This window comes from Ranitomeya variabilis, chromosome 2 (genome assembly GCF_051348905.1).
Source record: "Ranitomeya variabilis isolate aRanVar5 chromosome 2, aRanVar5.hap1, whole genome shotgun sequence".
NCBI classification, from domain to species: Eukaryota; Metazoa; Chordata; class Amphibia; order Anura; family Dendrobatidae; genus Ranitomeya; species Ranitomeya variabilis.
In genome coordinates, this window is record NC_135233.1 from 267,270,087 (window position 1) to 267,288,251 (window position 18,165).

Below are 18,165 nucleotides of genomic sequence, written 5' to 3' on the forward strand. Positions count from 1 at the left end.
ACTGTGCCCTCTAATAATAACACTGCTACACACTGTGCCCTCTAATAATAACACTGCTACACACTGTGCCCTCTAATAATAACACTGCTAGACACTGTGCCCTCTAACAAAAACACTTCTACACACTGTGCCCTCTAATAATAACACTGCTAGACACTGTGCCCTCTAATAAAAACACTTCTACACACTGTGCCTTCTAATAATAACATTGCTACACATTGTGCCCTCTAATAATAACACTGTCACACACTGTGCCCTCTAATAATAACATTGCTACACACTGTGCCCTCTAATAATAACACTGTCACACACTGTGCCCTCTAATAATAACACTTCTACACACTGTGCCCTCTAATAATAACATTGCTGCACACTGTGCCCTCTAATAACACTGTTATATACTGTTCCCTCTAATATTAACACTGCTACGCACTGTGCCCTCTAATAACACTTCTATACAATGTGCCCCTAATAATAATACTTCTATATATTGTGCCCTCTTATAATAACACAGTTATATACTGTGCCCTCCAATAATAACACAGTTATATACTGTGCCCTCCAATAATAACACTGCTACACACTGTTCCCTCTAATAATAACACTGCCACACGCTGTGTTCTCTAATAATAACACTCCTACACACTGTGCCCTCCAATAATCACACTGCCACACACTGTGCCCTCTATTAATAATACTGCTTTATACTGCGCCCCCTAATAATAACAGTGCTATATACTGTGCCCTCTAACTATAACACTTCTATTAACTGTACCCTTCATAATAACATTGCTACACACTGTGCCCTCCAATAATAACACTGCTATACACTGTGTCCTCTAATAATAAAACTGTCCCACACTGTACCCTCTAATAATAATTCTACCACACACTGTGCTGCCTAATAAAACTGCCCCACACTGTGCCCCCTAATAATAACACTGCCACACATTGCACCCTCTAATAATATCACTAATACGCACTGTGCATTCTAATATCACTGCCACAAATTGTGTCCTCTGGTAATAATACTGCCACACACTGTGTCCTCCAATAATAACACTGCCACACACTGTCCCTCTAATAATACCACTGCCATACTGTGACCCCTAATATCACTGCCACACACCGTGCCCCCTAATAATATCACTGCCACACACTGTGCCCTCTGTTAATAACACTGCCACACACTGTGCCCTCTGTTAATAACACTGCCACAAACTGCCCTCTAACAATTACACTGTCAAACATTGTGCTCTCTAATGACGGTGCCACACATTGCGCCCCTAATAGTAACACTGCTACACACCGCTCCCCCTATAGTAACCCTGCCACATACTGTACCGTCTAATAATAACACTCTCACACTGTGCCATCTAATAGGACTGCCACACACCGAGCCCTCTAATAATATCACTACCGCCATCTGTACACTATAACAATAACACTGCTACACTCTGTGCCCCCTAATAATAACAATGCTACTCACTGTGCCCTCTAATAACACTGCTACTCACTGTGCCCTTTCATTGTAACACTGCCACACATGGTGCCCTCTAAAAATTACAATGCTACACGCTGTTCCCCCTAACTGACCCACACCATGCCCCCTTGTAATAACACTACTACACACTGCGCCCTCTATTTAGACTGCCACACTTTGTGCCCCCTAATACTAACACTGCTACCCACTGTGCCCTCTAATAGTATTGCCACACACTCTGCCTCTAATAATAATACTGCCACACACTGTGCCCTCTAATAATAACACTGCTACACACTGTGCCCTCTAATAATAACACTGCTACACACCACTGCGCCCTCTAATAATAACACTGCTACACACCACTGTGCTCTGTAATAAGACTGGCACACTTTTTGCCCCCTATTAATAACATTGCTACCCACTGTGCTCTCTAATAATAATACTGCCACACACTCTGCATCTAATAATAACACTGCCACACACTGTGCCCTCTAATAATAATGCTACACACTGTGCAGAATCTGTCACCTCGTTTTGGCCCTATAAGCTGCGGCCACTGCCATCAGGGGCTTATCTACAGCATTCTGTAATGCTGTAGATAAGCCCCCGATGTAATCTGAAAGATAAGAATAACAAGTTAAGGCCCCGTCACACATAGCGACGCTGCAGCGATACAGACAACGATGCCGATCGCTGCAGTGTCGCTGTTTAGTCGCTGTGTGGTCGCTGGGGAGCTGTCACACAGACCGCTCTCCAGCGACCAACGATGCCGAAGTCCCCGGGTAACCAGGGTAAACATCGGGTTGCTAAGCGCAGGGCCGCGCTTAGTAACCCGATGTTTACCCTGGTTACCAGTGTAAAATGTAAAATAACAAACAGTACATACTCACCTTCGCGTCCCCCGGCGTCCGCTTCCTGCACTGACTGAGCGCCGACCCTAACAGCAGAGTGGTGACGTCACCGCTGTGCTGTACTTTCACTTTACGGCCGGTAAAATAGTATATAGTAAAAATAAGTAAACTGACTGAACAATATATATAATAATTTATGCTAGTGCATAGACGTTTGGTGAATGGGCTCACAACGTTTGGCCAAATTTTGTGCTAAAAATCTCATGTGTTTTTCCATAAAGTTCATAAGCCATTATGCTATTCATATTCCTTATATTTCACATTTCCTTATTTTAGCACAGATGAGTGCGGCCATAATCTATTTTGTATGTGTCTTTTTTGGCTATGCACTAGCATAAATTATTATATATATTGTTCAGTCAGTTTACTTATTTTTACTATATACTATTTTCTGACTTGAACGTCCCGCCCTTCACCATGCTGGTATTTTAATTACATCTCAACACAGTTGGTTCTGAGCCTCCTATATAAGTAGGCTTTATCATGTCATTAGCCACAAGTAAGTGTTCACATTGGGCAGTCAGCTCAGATACCATAGGTAAGTGTTCACACCAGGCAGTCAGTGTAGTTACCCATTCGATCTGAGATTACCTTGACGTTTGGTGAATGGGCTCACAACGTTTGGCCAAATTTTGTGCTAAAAATCTCATGTGTTTTTCCATAAAGTTCATAAGCCATTATGCTATTCATATTCCTTATATTTCACATTTCCTTATTTTAGCACAGATGAGTGCGGCCATAATCTATTTTGTATGTGAGTATGTACTGTTTTTTTTTTTTTTACATTTACGATGGTAACCAGGGTAAACATCGGGTTACTAAGCGCGGCCCTGCGCTTAGTAACCCGATGTTTACCCTGGCTACCAGTGAAGACATCGCTGAATCCGTGTCACACACACCGATTCAGCGATGTCAGCGGGACCTCAACGACCGAAAAAAGGTCCAGGCCATTCCGACACGACCAGCGATCTCACAGCAGGGGCCTGGTCGCTGGTACGTGTCACACATAGCGAGATCGCTACTGAGGTCGCTGTTGCGTCACAAAACTTGTGACTCAGCAGCGATCTCGCTAGCGATCTCGCTATGTGAGACGGGGCCTTTAGATTATACTCACCCAGGGGCAGTGCTTTCCAATGGGCGGCGCAGGTCCTGGAGTGGCGCCTCTCATCTTCATGTGATGATGTCCTCTTCCTTGCTTCCTGTCGCGTCTCCTGCGCAGGCGTACTTTATCTGCCCTGTTGAGGGCAGAGCAAAGTACTGCAGTGCGCAGGCGCCGGGAAAGGTCAGGGAGGCCCGGCGCCTGTGCATTGCAGTACTTTACGCTGCCCTCAGCAGGGCAAATCAGTACGCCTGCGCAGGAGCCGCAACAGAAGCAAGGATGATGACTACATTGTATGAAGATGGGAGGCGCGGGACCTTCGACGCCCATCGGACCCAGACCGAACCGGGACCGACCCAAAATGAGGTGACAGATACCCTTTAAATATTATACACTATGCCCCAGAATAACAGAGCTTGCTTATTAAATCCTAACAATACCGATACAATTGAATCCAGGTGAATACATTTGCAGTTTTCTCTCCTCAGACCCTTGAACTAGTTGCTATTTTAAAAAGAACCTATCAGGTCAGAGAACGCTATTAACCTGCTAATGTAGGCTTAATCTGCAGGTAAATAGCTGTCATGATCCAGTCCGGGGTTTGTTTCTGATTATTCTCTCCCATGGTCATGTGGCAGTTAATCTGCTCTGCCTCGTTTTGGGATCTGTCTGGCTATTTCAGCCCGCTGTTACCTGCACGCTGTGTCAGTTAGGCTGCCATCACACTAGCAGTATTTGGTCAGTATTTTACATCAGTATTTGTAAGCCAAAACCAGGAGTGGAACAAATAGAGGAAAAGTATAATAGAAACATATGCACCACTTCTGCATTTATCACCCACTCCTGGTTTTGGCTTACAAATACTGATGTACAATAGTGACCAAATACTGCTAGTGTGACCACAGCCTTATAGTTTCTGTCTCTGCCTTGAGCAGCTGACCTTGTTATACCCTGATTTGTCCTCTGCCTGTTTACCTAGGTCCTGTTCCTGTGTTCCCCTGTGATTTCGCCCATTGTAGTACTCGCTCTACATGTTATGACCCCTTGGTATTTGACTCGGCTTGTCCTCTGACCTGTTTGACTGTTTTGCGTCTCTGGCTTTCCTGCTCCCGATCGGCTCTGACTTCTTTGGCTTGTTTCTGACCACGTGTATTGCTGTGACCTCTGGTACTTCGTCCCCTCTCTGTTGCTGACCTGGCTTTGTCTGACTACTCTTTCACCACCTAGTGGCTCCTGCCTGCTGCTCTATGATTTCACTGCGAGTGTACCTGTTTTCCTTCACTCGCACCCCCCTGGTGGAGGTTTTGTGCTACTGCGCTGCAGCAGGCATTACAATAGCATTATGAATATGCCCAGCCACTGTACTGAAAGTGCGGCACCCAGGAGAAAATGAACTTTATTTCTCCTGTAACCACCGGCCAGGGCCGGACTGAGCATCGGGCACTTCTGGCAAATGCCAGAAGGGCCGGTGCCTGTAGTGGGCCGCTCCATCCGCCCAGGCCCAGATTGCCAATCTGCCACCTCTTGGGGGCCACCAGCCCATTTTCCGGCTGCCGGCCCCTTTACTTTTTCAGGCACCTAGTGGTGCAGCATAATGGGGGAGGGGGCGGGACGAGCAGCGTGCACATGTAGCTGCAACCACGGCTGGCCTCAGCGATGTGCACACACGCAGTGGTAAGAGGGCAGCTCCTGACACACCACAGATCTCTGAATGTGACCGATCTGCCAGGACCTGGAGGGGGAGGAGCATCAGCGTGCAGAGCAGCAGCACAGGACGGCAGGGCAAGATTAGAGAACTGCAGGTTACAGTATGTGTGTATTCCTATCTTTGTGATTTTGCTTTTGTGTGCATCTTTTGCTGTGTGTGTGTGTGTGTGTGTGTGTGTGTGTGTGTTTTGCTGTGTGTGTGAACATGCATGCATGTATGTGTGAGTGTGCTTGTGTGTGTATTTTTCAGTGTGTGTGTGTCTCTTTTGCAGTGTGTGCGAGTGTGTAGGTACGTCTTTTGCAAAGTGTGTGAACATGCATGTGTGTATTTTGTAATGTGTGTGTGTGTGTGTGTGTGTGTGTGTGCGTGCGTGCACGCGCATGTGTGTGTATTTTCCAATGTGTGCTTGTGTTTTGCAGTGTGGGTGAACGTGCATATGTGTTTTCATATATATGTGTACGTGTAGGCAACTCATAATTTCACTTTCAAATATCACATATGTAACGTATATATATATCTGCCCCAGCATATCCTGTGTGGCAGATACACGTCGGCCCTGGAGTGTCACGTGTGGTAAATTCTCATCAGCCCCAGTGTGTCCCATGTGGCGGGTACTCTTTGGTGTGTCCCATGTGGCAGATACGCGTCGGCGCCGGTGTGTCCCATGTGGCAGGTACTCGTCGGTGTGTCCCATGTGGCGGGTACTCGTCGGTGTGTCCCATGTGGCGGGTACTCGTCGGTGTGTCCCATGTGGTGGGTAAACGTCGGCCCTGGTGTGTCCCGTGTGGTGGGTATTCTTTTACCCCAGCATGTCCTGTGTGGTGTGTACATGTCCACCTCAGCGTGCCTGTGTGGTGTGTACATGGCGGCACCAGCGTGTTCCGTGTGGTGTGTACATGTCCGCCTCGGCGTGTCCCATGTGGTGTGTACATGTCCGCCTCGGCGTGTCCCGTGTGGTGTGTACATGTCCGCCTCAGCGTGTCCCGTGTGGCGTGTACATGTCCGCCTCGGCGTGTCCCGTGTGGTGTGTACATGTCGGCCCCAGTGTGTCCCGTGTGGTGGATACACGTCACCCTGGCGTGTCCCATATTATGTAAATGGTATAATTAAAGGGAACCTGTCAGCAGGATTGTGCTGAGTAACCTACCCACACAGTGTCAGATCGGTGCCGACGGTAGCCCCCGCCCTGCAGTCTGATCGCATATGTGATGTGTATATAATTCATTTGTTTAAGGTTATCCTGAAATTCCAACAAAAAAGAAAAAAAAATCCATTTGAAAATGGCGCCGGCCATGCCTGTGCAGTAGCAGCTATTGGTGATCCGACAGCTGCTACTATGCAGTTGGTGCCATCTTTGTAGAGAAAAAAAAAATTCCTCCTCCAAGTGGCGCCACCGGTGCCTGCGCGGTAGCAGTTATTTGATCACCTCTATATACACTAATAGCTGCTACGGTGCGCGGGCGCCATTTTCAAAAAAAAATTTTTTTTTTTAAATTAATTTCAGGATTACATCAATCAAATTTAACAACAAGCACAAAATGGATTCCTTCACCCCAGGTATCAATGTAATCAGTATAGCGGTGCCGACATGATTAAGGAAAGGAAGGCAGGGGGCACAACTTAATAGGCCAGGGTGCCAATCACAGCCTGTAGGATGAGTCAGATAAGGGGTGCAGTTCAATGCATAGGAATAGCATATATGGAACAAACAGAGAAAAGACTATGCATAAATATAGAACGCACTCCCAAACCACAATTACATAGCAAAAATACAAAATTTATTAGGAAAAACAGAGACCACAAATAAAAAACATATATTAAAATTCAACCAACACACCACTGGGCCTGTAATCAAACAATGTGTATAGACGACCTAAAGTACAGTACATCATGAATAATACCACTGACACACCACTGGCTCCAAAATGTGTGAATATGCAGGAACAGCCCAATATGCAGTGATATACAACAAATGGCACTACATATCAATATACATAAAGACTGGCTAGATCCTGTTGTACATAAAGCAAAATAGGTAAAATTCTGGGCGTCCCCAGAAGACCATATAGTTCAAGGAGGCCCCACTGTGTAAAGAAGCTGATGCTGGCTAAATGGCCCCAATAGGCCTTTTGTATGGCAGCAAAAAATGAGCATAGATCCCTCAATAAAAAAGTCTATGCCACAGGCGACTCTCAACCACCGTGATGGAAAGAGAAAGAGAAAGAGACCACTCGGGTCCCGAGACTATTCCTTACCTGACCTTCAGATGACTTACTACTGACGCCATATACTGGACTGCCCTACTTGGTGATTATTATTTTCTGGCCATACTTACTTTTTCGGCTTATCTTTCTGAGGCAGGTCTTCTCTTTCTCTTTCCATCACGGTGGTTGAGAGTCGCCTGTGGCATAGACTTTTTTATTGAGGGATCTATGCTCATTTTTTGCTGCCATACATAAGGCCTATTGGGGCCATTTAGCCAGCATCAGCTTCTTTTGGGGACGCCCAGAATTTTACCTATTTTGCTTTATGTACAACAGGATCTAGCCAGTCTTTATGTATATTGATATGTAGTGCCATTTGTTGTATATCACTGCATATTGGGCTGTTCCTGCATATTCATACATTTTGGAGCCAGTGGTGTGTCAGTGGTATTATTCATGATGTACTGTACTTTAGGTCGTCTATACACATTGTTTGATTACAGGCCCAGTGGTGTGTTGGTTGAATTTTAATATATGTTTTTTGTTTGTGGTCTCTGTTTTTCCTAATAAATTTTGTATTTTTGCTATGTAATTGTGGTTTGGGAGTGCGTTCTATATTTATGCATAGTCTTTTCTCTGTTTGTTCCATAGCGGTGCCGACCTGACAGTGTGTGTAGGTTACCATGCACAATCCTGCTGACAGGTTTTCTTTAAGTATATAGCAAGGACTTGTGTATATACCATATAGTAAGGTGCTGTCTGTGTATATTTACCTGCGAATCCGCAGCATTTTTGACGCTGCGGATCTGCATCAGTTTTCCATGCGTTTTTACAGTAGCATGAGGTCTGTCCCGGCATCAGGGCACCTGCATCATTGACCTCCGGTTCATCATATGTATTTGTGCCCCCTGAGGAACCGTATGACGGGGAAACGCGTCGGGGCGTCGTTTGACTGACAGCTAAGTGCTCTGTTTTTGGGGGCAATACCCCCTTCACTGGCTGTCTTTATTACTGTTTATTTTTCTTTAGTCCATTGTTCCATGCATTAATATAGATACTGACTACTGTTTATTACTTATAGGCATTTGTATACTATCTTATTCTATGCGCAGTCAGGCGTAGAATATTGTCTGCCTTTTTATGCGTATATTTATCACAACTATTTATACATTGTCAGATAGTTGGTCATGCATGGTCTGTAATTTGGACTGAACCAGGTCATTTGTATTTATGCTTTTTTCCTCCCATTTATGTCTCATTGTCTTTACACATGGGCTCATCACTAGTGTTATGTGCGACAATGACCACATGTATACTCCATGAGTGACTTAGCAAATTGTCCTGTGTGGGACGTCATCTAGGGAGGTTGTCAGCATTTAATGTGCACCTGAGTCTCTTTTACTCTTTTTTCATCTCTTTTACTGCTTTTTGTTTTCCCGCCTATAGCTGGTCAGTGACTTTACAGGGCCAGCAGGCGATAGCCGTCGCGGAGTGGGGGCGCCAAATCATCTATCAGGGTGCCAACCTCCACAGGCTAGGAAGGGATAGCAGGAGAGTGTAGGGCCAGTACAGGTCCTTCTCAAAAAATTAGCATATAGTGTTAAATTTCATTATTTACCATAATGTAATGATTACAATTAAACTTTCATATATTATAGATTCATTATCCACCAACTGAAATTTGTCAGGTCTTTTATTGTTTTAATACTGATGATTTTGGCCTACAACTCCTGATAACCCAAAAAACCTGTCTCAATAAATTAGCATATTTCACCCGGCCAATCAAATAAAAGTGTTTTTTAATAACAAACAAAAAAACCATCAAATAATAATGTTCAGTTATGCACTCAATACTTGGTCGGGAATCCTTTGGCAGAAATGACTGCTTCAATGCGGTATTATCTGTCTGTCTATAGATCTATCTATCTATAGATCTATATCTCTATCATGTATCTATAGATCTAAATATCTATCATCTATCTATCTATTATCTATCTATAGATCTATCTATCTATCTGTGTGTGTAAAAATTCTTCAATGGAGTATGTAAATGAAGAGGTTGGACAAGAAATGACATCACAATTCTTTTTTTTTTTTTGTATTCATTAATAGATCTTTATTTAGTTTTCAAAAATGCCTACAAATCTGCATAAAAAAAAAAATGCATCAAAAACGCGCAAATTTTTACCTGCGTTTTCTGCCAAGAGAGGAAGATTCTGCACAGAAAATTCCACAGGCAAATCCGCAACATGTGCACATACACTAATGGTTTATAGGGTTGATGTCAGATGCGTAATGTCAGCTGCCATCAATCCCTGGTGTAAGTAATGGTGTAAGTAACTACTAGCCCAGACCTGGTGAGATCCAGCGACTCTGAAGAGCGGTGATGGTAGTAACAATACCGCTCTTCACAGTCGCCGAGCTCAGTGCAAGACCCAGAATATCTGAAGAGCGGTGACATTACTGATGTTACCACTCTTCAGAGTCACCGGGTCTCGTGCTGCGCAGCAGAACCAAAAGTGGCTGTAGGCAAAGTTTATGGAGCATCAGAATGAGGTTCCACAATCCCTTCATTATCTACGAGATCCAGTTATGTAGGTAAAGTAGCGGCTTTTCTTGGTACTGCAACTAAAAGCAATAAATAGGACTGAGCTGTAATGCTGGATACAGCTGTGATTATATGTTATATAATCGTGTTACACTCCCCTCATTTCTTGTAACCTACAAAGATATTATACAGTCACCATGTGACAAGTGGGCCTGTGTAACTTCAAATGCCAGGGCTGAATTTTAGTCCCAGTCCGGCCCTGCCACCGGCTTTCAGTCATAGCGGCATGCCTGGAGTAATTCCAATCACCACTCACAGCACTGAGAGTGACAGCTGTAACCGCGCCCCGGCAGTGACTGACAGCCGGCTCTACAATCCTGTGCCTTTCTGAAGGAAGATCATATTGATAGTGGTCATCAATCGGGAATTAATTTAGAGTTGTTTGTATCTTTATCACAGCTTTAAAATATTCATAATTCACATGATATTACTGATTGCCAGCATTTACTAAAGATGAGCCTAACAAAATGATATTTATTGCCTAACTATAGTACAGTAGTAGATCAGCGTAATTCAGCACGTTTGGTCATATCCACATGAATTAAACACAGCAGAATTAGATTGTGTAGACACCTACCGTAATTCTCAGGGCAGCAAGCCTGTAATAGAAACAATACGAGTCCCGAACTATTGGGCAATAGCTGAGATCACTTCTATATAGAGCCAGACATGCCACAGCAGCCATTAAAGGTGAGAAACACTTTCAATGAACTTGCTGTTAATTAGAGGTAATGGTATCTAATTACATGTAGCACTTTGATTTCAAGTCATTATTGCTAATGAGTTCATGAGTAGATGTATGCAGTCACCAAGGAGGCTGACAAGGGTTAAAAAAGTGGAAAGATACCTTTAGTGTAAAACTGTGCAGCAAAATGACCCTTGCATGAGAAGCTGAAAAAAATGTGGCTTTTAAACTCCTCCCTTCTGCAAATAAGACCCTGGTCTACGATTGCAATGGGAACTGCGCCTTGTTGGCAGTGGGGGCCCGATGGCCGATGCAGACAACAGCAAATTGAAATATAATATTGGTTTTGGGGGCATATTTTGCATTTGGGGTCCTGGAGCTTCAACTTCTTATTTTGAGATGAAAGCAGAGGCTCAATGGTACTCCAAACCATGCGGCCCCACCCACAGTGCTCGAAACGTCTCATTTGCATATGAGCATAATGTTTTCTCCTAAACTATCCATCCAATTTTTGTGCTAAACTAAAGGTATGGGTATTATCAAGTTTATGTTGATAATTTATCTTTCCTTTTTTGATCACATTAAATTAGTAAAGCTTCTTCCCTTCTTCCTCGGGTAGCAATTGTATGTAAATACTAATATTAATAATAATAATAATAATTTTATTTATATAGCACCAACATATTTCGCATAACTTTACAAATTATAGAGGGGATTTGTACAGACAATAGACATTACAGCATAACAATAATCACTGTTCAAAACAGATACCAAGAGGAGTGAGGGCCCTACTCGCAAGCTTACAAACTGAGGAAAAATGGGAGACACGAGAGGTGGATGGTAACAATTGCTTTCGTTGTTCGGATCAGCCATAGTGTAAGAATCGGGTGTTCATGTAATGCTGCATGAACCAGTTATCAGCCTAAATATGTAACAGTACAGACACAGAGGGCTATTAACTGCATAAAGTGTATGAGAACATGATGTGAGGAACCTGATTATGGTTTAAGTTTTTTGAATGGGCAACACAGGGATAGTTAGGTTAATGCGTTGAGGTGGTAAGCCAGTCTGAACAAATGTGTTTTTAAGGCACGCTTAAAACAGTGGGGATTGGGGATTAGTCTTATTAACCTGGGTAGTGCATTCCAAAGAATTGGCAAAGCACCTGAAAAGTCTTGGAGATGGGAGTGAGAGGTTCTGATTATTGAGGATGCTAAACTCAGGTCATTAGCAGAACGGAGAGCACAGGTAGGGTGGTAGACTGAGATGTAGGGTGGTGCTGAGCCATGGAGTGCTTTGTGGATGAGGGCAATAGTTTTGTACTGGATTCTGAAGTGGTTTTGTAACCAGTGTAATGACTGGTACAAGGTAGAGGTATCGGTGTAATGGTTGGTGAGGAATATGATCCTGGCAGCAGCATTCAGGACAGATTGGAGCAGGGAGAGTTTGGTAAGAGGGAGGCTGATTAGTCAAGAGTTACAATAGTCCAGGCGAGAATGAATGAGTGAAACTGTAAGAGTTTTTGCAGAGTCGAAAGTAAGAAAAGGGCGAATTCTAGAAATATTTTTGAGATGCTGATAAGAAGAGGGAGCCAGTGATCGGATGTGGGGGGTGAATGAAAGCTCGGAATCAAGTATGACCCCATGGCAGCGGGCATGTTGCTTGGGAGTTATGGTGGAGCCACACACAGAGATGGCAATGTCAGGCAAAGGTTGGTTAGTAGAGGGAGAGAACACCAGGAGTTCAGTTTTTGACAGGTTCAGTTTCAGGTAGAGGGAGGATATGATGTTAGAGACAGCGGTAAGACAATCACTGGTGTTTTTTAAAAAGGCAGGCGTGATATCAGAAGAAGAAGTGTATAATTGGGTGTCATCAGCATAGAGATGGTACTGGAAACCAAATCTACTGATTGTCCAATAGGGGCAGTATACAGAAAGAAGAGGCGGAGACCTAGGACTGATCCTTGAGGAACCCCAACAGTAAGGGGAAGGTGAGAGGAGGAGGAATCAGCAAAAGATAGAGTGAAGGAGCGGTCAGAGATAGGAGGAGAACCAGGAGAGAACGGTGTCCTTGAGGCCGATGGAGCAGAGCATAGTGAGGAGGAGCTGGTGATCCACAGTATCGAATGCTGCTGAGAGATCCAATAGAATTAGCATGGAGTAGTGACCATTAGATTTAGCGGTTAGTAGATCATTAGTGACTTTAGTGAGGGCAGTTTCAGTAAACTGTAAAGACCGGAAACCGGATTGTAGCGGGTCGAAAAGAGTGTTATCTGAGAGATAGCGGATAAGATGGAAGTGGACCAAGCGTTCGAGGAGTTTAGAGATGAAGGGAAGATTACAGACAGGTCTATAATTAGCGGCACAGTTTTGATTGAGTGATTTTTTTTTAAGTAATGGATGTATGATGGCATGCTTAAACGAGGAGGGAAAGATGCCGGAAGAGAGAGAAAGGTTGAACATTTTTGTTAGGTGAGAGGTAACAACCGGGGAAAGGGACTGGAGGAGATGTGACGGAATGGGGTCACTGGTGAAAATGGTCGGGCGAGAAGATGCAAGGAGCCTGATTACTTCTTCTGTAACTGGTTCAAAATCAGAGAGTGAACTAGATGCAATGGGGGAGGGAGGACAGTGCATGGTATGAAGGGATTGGGAGATAATTTCCTGTCGGATGTGGTCAATTTTTTCTTTGAAGTAATTGGCCAGATCGTCAGTGTGGAGATCCGTGGTTGGGGCCTGCACTCTTGGATTGAGTAGGGAATGAAAAGTGTCAAAGAAACGTTTAGGGTTATTGAACAGTCTGGTGATGAGGGTGTTAAAATAGGTTTGTTTGGAGAGGTGAAGGGCAGAGTTGTATGTTTTAAGCATGAACTTATAATGGATGAAATCTTAGGGTAGATTAGATTTTCAATATGCATTATATATACAGTATGTCCATAATGTCATGGTGCACTTTTGACCAGTCACAGGATCTATTTATAGTTTACATTTTAGCGTCCTTTCTCTGGCCCAATCATATCAGACCTGTTCATGAGGAGTGATAACAAGAACCAAACAACACAAACTCATTTAAGCTGTTGCTGAGCCCCCAGTCAGATTAACCCCAGATAAACTGAATTCTGATTAATACAGTGCCAGGTCTGTGACATCATGCAACCACAAGCTTATGCCAGCTGTGTGGTTTTCCATGCCAGTCGATATGTGGACGGTACAGAAGAAAGTTCAGTGTGTTCTGTGGCTCGCTAAATTCTAATCCGTGACCAAAGTGCTACGTGAATATCGGTGCGTTTATAATGAAGAGCCACCCCATAGGAATAACATTACTCGGTGGGATAAGCAGTTGAAGGAAACCGGCAGTTTGGTGGAGAAACCCCGTTCTATTAGACCATCAGTCAGTGACGAGTCTGTAGAGGCTATATCGGATAGCTACCTAAGGAGCCCTAAAGAATTTGTGCGTGCGTGCGTGTGCTCGACAATTACACCTAAGCAAGACTACAGTGCATAAGGTGTTAAAGAAACATCTCTGTTTTACGGGGTACAAATTCTGGCTTTCTATGAAACCGGCGGATAGACCCAAACTATGCGCGTTTGCTACAGATATGCTTCATGAGATCGACAATGATGCAAGATTTTTGCAGAAGATTTTGTATTTAGCGAGGAGGCGACCTTCCATATCTGTGGACATGTTCATTGCCATAACGTCCGAATATAGGCTGGTGAACATCCTCATGCCTACGTTGAGTACGAACGTAACACCCCTAAAGTGAACATGTAGTGTGGCCTTGTGCATGATAAGGTAATAGGCCCATTTTTTTTGCGGAGCAGTCTGTGATTGCAAACACTTATCTTGACATGTTGGAATTGTATACAGTGCCACAATTTCCAGAAAGGTGTCATCTTTCAACAGGATGGCACTCCTCCACACTACACAACCATTGTTCGTGAATTTCTGGATAGAACATTCCCCCGGCGATGTATAGGGAAGGGGTTCTGTCAAGTCATGGCTACCATAACATGGGTAATGTGAAGCAACATGTGTACATTGAACATATCAACGACATTAATCACTTAAAGCAGAGAATCACAGACGTTATTCACTCTTACACCAGACATCCTTACCAGTATGTGGCAAGAACTTTGCTATCAATTGGATGTGTGTAGGGCAACAAATGGAGCCCACATAGAATTGCACAGAATAGGTATGAAACTGTGAGAGTTTTTCTTTTATTTGGAGCAGATTTCAACATTTCTATCGTTTTTTGTTGCTTTTCAGTGACTGGTCAAAAGTGCACCATGACTGTATACGGACACACTGTATATATAATTATACATAATCATTTAGTGAGGTCAAATTTTTCAAATCTGAGATGTGTAACTTTATGCCACAATAACGTTTCACCATGTCCTTGTGGGGGTTTTTTTCGTGACACATTATACTTTATATTGATGATAAATTCGAGTCAATATATTAGTTTAAAATTGTTGCACTAATTTTTCATTTTTTTCAAGGAAATTTACAAAACTTATTTTTTTATTGACCTACTCAGTTTTGAAGTGACTTTAGGGGATTTATGTATTGGAAACCCGCCAAAAGTGATACTGTTTTAAAAACAACACCCCCTGACATATTCAAAACTGCTTACAGGAAAGAAAAATATTATTTTTACCACCAAAATGTCGCTAACTTCTTAACAGGCCACTATGGCCAGCAGACTCTAAAGCCATTATTTGGCTATGGATAGCCATGTCAACCATCAGGAACACATAATCATGATCTTAGAGTGCCATTGGAGTTAAAGATGGAGCCCCCACACTATGTTAACCATTTAAATGCCATAGTCACTATTGGCAGAAGCATCTAAGCGGTTGAATGCCATGCCCGGTGCCAACACCGATCGTGAGTGATGCAGCAGGGCGTCAGCTATAGTGTACAGCTGACAACTGCTGCATTATCATCCATTGGGGGAGGCTATTCTCTTATATCTTAGGTCAGTAAGAGACATATTGGTGGTCACTAAGGGGATATATATAAGTACTCTTTCTCTCTCTCTCTCTCTCTATATATATATATATATATATATATATATAGTGTTTCACTGTTAGCTCCATATTACTGTAAGTTGTAACCTTATTTGCCTTGCAATTGAAAATAGCATCTACTTTTTCTCTAGAAACAATGGAGACAGATGCCCTCAAGAGGCTAACCATTACATATGAGCTCTTCCTATACATTAAAAATATAAATAAAATTGATTTATGTATTTATACATTGAGATGAATTGGTTTCCATAAAACTTGCCATAGCGTAGGAAAGGTTGTAAAATAAGAAAATATGAATCTTCTTTTGACTGACTGCCAAGTGTCGTGGTCTTCAAAGTCTTCGCAGAGATTTAGGATAATATCCAGAGTATCAGATACCAGACCACTGCAGTCAATCACTCTATTATCTGTAACATTTCCATAAAGGACACTACTGCTGAAGCTGGTGATTGGCAAGAGCGGCCATGTAACTGATAATAAGCTAGTATTACTAGTAGGACCATCGTGACCACTGGCATGACGGACTTTAACCGGTATGTAATAGTTATATCCTTATTTTATAATTTTCCGTATGCTAAGTCACAATTTGCAAACTCCCAGAAAACCCATTTAAATTACTTGTTTATAAAAAGTCTTGATTTCAGATGGTTTTTACTTTTACTTTTTAAAGCATTAACCTTTCATCAATTAATCTTTGGAAATCCCTCTCAGTCTGTAGTACAGCTGCTTGGAAAAGCCAAACTTCTTACAATAATTTGAATTAAAAACTGTCTTTTTGCTGAGTTGAATGTTCCTCGAGCTTTATGTACAGTTGATATCATAACAGGTGGTTTCTCTGCCCTGAATAATTTGTCTTTTTGTGCATTCTCCAGGCTGGAAGGAGGCAGAGAACACCTGCTCCCCATTGATTATTACTTCCCACCACAGAAGACCTGCTTGATTTGTGGAGATGAAGCATCTGGATGCCACTATGGAGCCCTTACATGTGGCAGCTGCAAAGTCTTCTTCAAGAGGGCAGCTGAAGGTAGAAATATTAGAAATATTCTGCGTTGTGTGTGTGTGAATGTACTACAGAAATAGGAACTTATATTTCACAAAATAACTAAGGAAATATGTCTTCCTTATTTTCTTGTACATTATTTTGAAAAACATTTTTCAACCAGAGATGCCGAGCGATCATCGTACGTAGTCAACCCCTTCATTTCATGGTTTGCTGCCTCTTTCTGACCTTAATGATTGCCCTTCATGACACATTTTGGGTAGAGGTTTTATCAGACAGCACTGTATAGGCTTCAACATTAGAAGAATTTGTTGTTTAGCACAGAGTGTTTTTTACAGCGTATTAGCACCCTAATAAATTTACTTGAATAGTTCAATCTCCCTTGGCGCCACTGCCATGCCAGGATCGGAAGGATTCATGTCTTGTTCTTCAAGCAGCTGACAGCCGAAGCCAGTGATTGGGTAGGTAATTGAGGAGAGGGACATCATCCCACTGAAAATTATTGCATTTTGTCTAACCACTGCAACTTGTCACTGGCGGCACAGGTCATGTGACTAAAGAACAGGATGTGACTTCTTCCAGGTCTGGCAGAGACCATCGTAACAGCAACCCTAAGGCGATGGTGGATTGAACCATTGAGTATAGGAGCATTTGTTATTGTATAACATTCCTTGACTTTGGCCCAATTTTAATTTAAAAACCCCTTGAACAATGAACAAATGTTTCAGCCAACCAATGACACTCTAAGAAAAGATGTCATTGATGTTTGAAATTTTCATCCAATATTAAAACAAAAAATAATTAATTTATTGAAAGACCGTTCTCAGAAGGATCTGACATTCAGGGCAACCTGTGAATGGCTGTGTCAGTGACACAATCACTCTACAGGCTATCACTCATTCAGTGGAGGATCTACCATCAATTTACCATACACCATATGTATAGTCAATTGTAGTTTTTATGAGCAGAAATATTATTCAGTGGGCACATGATATGGTCTTACCTGCTCATCCTCTAATCTGTAGGTAAAGATGAGCAGCACAGACTGTAGGCGATGAAGCAGCAGCTCTTGCTAGATATCATGTGGATCAGCAAAGACAAGTACAGAAGGGCAGACAGTATGGCAAACAAACAGAGCAGGAAACACCAGATGAAGCAGAGGATACACATGGGAACAGTAGATGTATATGAATCTGAAGTATTCCAAGAAGGATGTGATTAATCACAGCAATAAAAGAGAAGTATATTCATTTTGGTATTTTCCCGTAGTGATTAAGTTAATAAAACGGATAAAAGAAAAGTTTATGTAGAGTGATATATTCCAAAAGGGATACAGTTAATAGCAGGACAGCAGTGATGTAATGGCAATAGATTCATACTTTCAGAGGTGCGGTTACACATAGGTGTTTTGGATGGTTTATAGCA

At 42.7% G+C, this 18,165-nt stretch overlaps 1 protein-coding gene across 3 annotated transcripts in view; it reads left to right on the forward strand.

Moving 5' to 3' along the window:
- Positions 1–18,165, forward strand: part of AR (androgen receptor) — a 416,052-nt gene that overhangs the window by 209,406 nt on the left and 188,481 nt on the right. For 2 of the 3 annotated variants that reach the window (XM_077284919.1, XM_077284920.1), the window contains exon 2: positions 16,613–16,764. In XM_077284919.1, coding sequence (XP_077141034.1) covers positions 16,613–16,764 — 152 coding nt within the window. Of the gene's footprint in view, positions 1–3,788; positions 3,863–16,612; positions 16,765–18,165 lie in introns of those variants that run through there. The other variant, XM_077284921.1, reaches the window with a different exon arrangement.